This window comes from Vulpes lagopus, chromosome 13 (genome assembly GCF_018345385.1).
Source record: "Vulpes lagopus strain Blue_001 chromosome 13, ASM1834538v1, whole genome shotgun sequence".
Lineage (NCBI taxonomy): Eukaryota > Metazoa > Chordata > Mammalia > Carnivora > Canidae > Vulpes > Vulpes lagopus.
In genome coordinates, this window is record NC_054836.1 from 27229134 (window position 1) to 27233368 (window position 4235).

The 4235-nt window shown below is 50.4% G+C and overlaps 1 protein-coding gene across 4 annotated transcripts; it reads left to right on the forward strand.

Annotated features, from left to right (window-relative positions):
• The first annotated feature begins 1096 nt into the window (after positions 1–1096).
• ARL4A (ADP ribosylation factor like GTPase 4A) lies at positions 1097–3455 on the forward strand. 4 transcript variants are annotated; one of them, XM_041728299.1, is made up of 2 exons: positions 1097–1302; positions 2443–3455. In XM_041728299.1, the coding sequence occupies exon 2, from the start codon at positions 2532–2534 to the stop codon at positions 3132–3134; it is 603 nt and encodes a 200-aa protein (XP_041584233.1). In that variant the 5' UTR covers positions 1097–1302; positions 2443–2531; the 3' UTR covers positions 3135–3455. The 4 variants fall into 4 exon arrangements, with proteins under 4 accessions (XP_041584233.1, XP_041584234.1, XP_041584232.1 ...); XM_041728300.1 differs by having other exon boundaries at positions 2446–3455; XM_041728298.1 differs by lacking the exon at positions 1097–1302 and adding an exon at positions 1848–1992 and having other exon boundaries at positions 2446–3455.
• The last annotated feature ends 780 nt before the right edge of the window (positions 3456–4235 follow it).

Consider the following 4235-nt stretch of genomic DNA (forward strand, 5'->3'; position numbering starts at 1 on the left):
TGCCTGGGTGGTTCAGTTAAGCATCGGACTCTTTGATTTTGTCTCAGGTGGTGATCTCAGGGCCCTGATCTTAGGGTGGTAAGATCAAGGCCCTCCTCTGGCTCCCAGTCTTTGCTTGCTTGAGACTCTCTCCCTCTCCCTCCCTAAAATAAATATTAAAAAAAAAAAAAGTGCAATGTTTCCTTAAAGTGCACCATGTAAATTCCTCCAAGTTCCAATCTCTTACAGCCCCCACCAAAAAGATGTTTGTCGACTGACACTTTCCCATTTGCCCCTCCTCCGATGTTGTCTTAAGTACCCTGAAATGATCACTGATCACGTTTTTAATTAAATTATTCATGCAGCAACTTGGTTACTTCCTTTTTGTCCGTGAGACCAGTATTTCACGAGAGCAAAGACAAGGTCTGATTTGCTCACCGTTCTATCCCCAGGCACATAGAATTGTGCCTACTGCCTGTTAAGTGTTCAGTATTTGCAGATTTATGGGTCAAGCGCGCAACTGACATTTAAGGTCAGAATTATACATTGGGAAGCATTAAGCATTTAATGACTAGCAGACTTTTAAATTCCTGGGACACACCATTTATTTTCTTTGGGTCAAGAGACTCAGCTCTTCAATCTTCCAGTTTATTTCCTCATCTGCAAAACCAGGATATTTCTACCTCGCGGGGATGCTGCTCGGATAGTGAGAGAGAGAGAGAGAGAGAGAGAGAATTTATTTGCTTTGCAAAAGGAAGGTGAGCTCCAGACGCTGGTCTGGCCCAGGCGCTCCGGGCAGCTACCGAGGCACGCCCACGTCACCCCGTTATATAAGGGGCCCGCCCCGTCTGGTGTCTTCTGAGATCTGCCCCTACGTCACCGGCCCCCGCCCCGAGGTCACCGGGAGGCGCCCTGGGGCAGGCAGTGCAGGGTGGGGAGCCCGCGGGGCCGGAGGAGCGTGCGAGGCTGCAGGCGCTGCGAGGCTGATGCGGAAGCCCCGCCCCGCCCCGCCCCGCCCCGCCCCCCGGCCAGTTCGAACGTGACCTTGTTTTGGCGTTGCTAGGAGACCCGGCTCCCGCGCGCCCCCCACTGGCCAGCGCCCGGGCGAGCGCTCCTCGGGGGCGGGGCCGCGGCTGGCGCGGGGAGCCCTCGGCCGAGCACCGTTAGGCGGCCTGGCGCGCGGCGCCCGCCCGGCGCCCCTAGGAGCTGCGTCTCATCCCGGGCCACCGACCGGGCCTCCCTGCTGCCTCCCGGCGGGTGTCAGCGCGCTCCTGAGCGGCTGTGAGCGACGTCGGCTCCCGACGAGGAGGGGCTGTGACTCAGGTGAGCCGCAGAGGGGCAGGCGGCTGCGGTGGCCACGCCCTGCCGGCCCGGGGCGGGGGACGGAGGCGACGGGTCTGGCTGCGGGGACGGTGGGCCTGCCCCTGGGGGGCCGCACAGCCGGTCATTCACGTCTGGCGGCCGGCGTGGCCGCAGCGAGCACCCGGGCCAGCGGACAAAGGGTTAAGGCGCCGGCGGTGACCGCGGGCCCCGGATGTGAGAGCCGAGGCGCGGCGTCCGCGGGCCGCGCAGCAGGTGCGCGGGGCGGGCGGGCGGAGCGAGCGCGCTGGCAGCGACCCGACCGACCGGCCCGGCGCCGCCTCACCTGCAGGGGCCACTCGGCTCCCTCCCCGGGCGCCTTGTTTTCTAACTTAAGGGCAACAGGTGGTGCCGGTGGACCGGGAGAGAACCCTGCTCGGCCGCGCCGGAGCGGCAGTTGCTCTAGCCAATTGGGGCGCTGGGGCGGGCTTCTGGTGGACGCGCCGTCGCGGCTGGCCAATGGCATTCGGGCTCGTGGGTGGGCCGTGAGGAGTGGGCGTGGCCAGCGTGGATCTCCGGGTTCTGGCGCTGCAACTGCCAGAGCTGCGCGGAGAGCTGAGCTGGGCGGACGTGAGGTGCGTCTCCCCGCAAAACCCCGCGTAAAAAAACGCCTACCAAATGCCTCTCATTTGGACCCAGACTCCAGTTGCGGAGGTGAGCGCATTGTGCTAATTTGGTGGTGCAGGGGGGAACGATAGTGACCTTGGGTGGGCTCTTAAGCACGTGGAAATTAGATTCCCCAAGATAGGATTGATTATGCGTTAGGGGTTTTCTGCCCCAAGAGGCACTTCTGTGCCTGGACCATATGCTGGTGACTCGGTTGTCATCGGAATGAGGTCTTTGAGATCTGGGAACCCAGGGGAGTAGACAAGTGCGTGTTTCTGCAATTTTCTTGAATCGTTGAAAGAATTGCAATCACAAGAATTGTTCTGTCAGATGCCTTGGTTTGCGTACGTTTCATATCTCATGTGGTTTGTTTGCTGAAGCAAGTTTTATTTTTTCAAGCTCCTCGTCTTGCTCGTCTAAGCAGAGAGAGAGAAAAAACAGTTGTCTAGTACGTTATTTCTCTACCAGAATAACTTACTCATTTTTTCCCCCCCTCAGCAGTCTGGTAGCCGGATCCCCTAGGAGGAGAAGTTGTAAAGCGGTAAGAAGAAAGCATTTCAGTTTGGAACACTTACTTGCACCTGGAAATGGGGAATGGACTGTCAGACCAGACTTCTATCTTGTCCAGCCTGCCTTCATTTCAGTCCTTTCACATTGTTATTCTGGGTTTGGACTGTGCCGGAAAGACAACTGTATTATACAGGCTGCAGTTCAATGAATTTGTAAATACTGTACCTACCAAAGGATTTAACACTGAAAAAATTAAGGTGACCTTGGGAAATTCCAAAACAGTCACTTTTCACTTCTGGGATGTAGGTGGCCAGGAGAAGCTAAGGCCACTGTGGAAGTCCTATACCAGATGCACAGATGGCATCGTGTTTGTTGTGGACTCTGTTGATGTTGAAAGAATGGAAGAAGCCAAAACTGAACTTCATAAAATAACCAGGATATCAGAAAATCAGGGAGTCCCTGTACTTATCGTTGCTAACAAACAGGACCTGAGGAACTCACTGTCTCTGTCAGAAATTGAGAAATTGTTAGCAATGGGTGAACTGAGCTCATCAACTCCCTGGCATTTACAGCCCACCTGTGCAATCATAGGAGATGGACTAAAGGAAGGACTTGAGAAACTACATGATATGATAATTAAAAGAAGAAAAATGTTGCGGCAACAGAAAAAGAAAAGATGAATGGTGATCCTTTTTATATCTGTGTGGAGTAGGTTTTCTCTGGTCTGATGTTGACAAATGGAAGAGTGTCTACAGCCTGGTTTGCCCGCCTGCCCTCCTGGATGCTGATAAAGCTTTGTTTTGTTGAACAATCCGATGCCCAACTCTTTTGCCTTGTGGAAAATGAGTAAATGCAGTGCTTCTTAAAATGGTCTCTTCTCCCTACCCCACAAAGCTTTTGGTACTACCATTCTGGGAAGCCAAGCATGGATAGTTTATTGACCAGAAAACAGTTGTGGAAATTTGACCTGAAGTTAGTGAAATAAAACTTTGAAGAATGTCTGCCTAGTGTTTTGTCCTTACATCTTGTGGGGGGAAGCCTTTACGAGGAGATAGCATATAAGGCTTTGTATGTTAAGATAAAATGCTAATGAATGGAAATGTTAAGATAGATTAATATATATACAGTTATATCGATCACATTGGTCCAACCAGTAAGGGATAAAGAAGAAGTGTTTGCTTTTTTAAGTTTTGGCCAAATGAATTTTGACATTTTCTGGAATCCAATGATGTAATGCTATATCTTAATTCTAGACAATGTTTAAGTTGGTCTAACTTGAAATAATAAAAATAAGATATTGGGGGCATATTCAAGTGCATGGATTAGTTTTCCTGACAATGCATGTTTCGGTGTGTAGTTTTTTACTTTTTAGAAGTAGCTATGCATCTTTCTCCATGGTCAGGTTTAAAACTCCTTTTTGGGGATTTAGGGCTGTTACAGAAATAGTTTATTATCAGAAGCACTTTCACTCGAAGAACCTAAAATAATTTACTTGATTCTTTTATGTAGTAAATTAGGGCATGTAGACTAATAAATGAGTATGCTTGGTATATGTATGGATTTATGAAGAAAGCAATTGAGGGATTCAGTCAAGAGGACATAATTACAATACATAGTTTCTAAGGTAATTCCAGTGGTAAAATATTTGTTTTATTGATCCTTGCTGGCTGAACACAAATGTGGTTTCATATATTTTTGTAGTGTTTTGAGAGGAGCAGAAGCTTTATAATCAACACCTGATGCACTGTGGAGTGAAAATGTAAGAGATATCCTGTAAGTGC

Coding starts and splice junctions, on each gene's coding strand:
- ARL4A (XM_041728299.1), top strand. CDS start 2,532: ATGGGGAATGGACTGTCAGACCAGACTTCTATCTTGTCCAGCCTGCCT.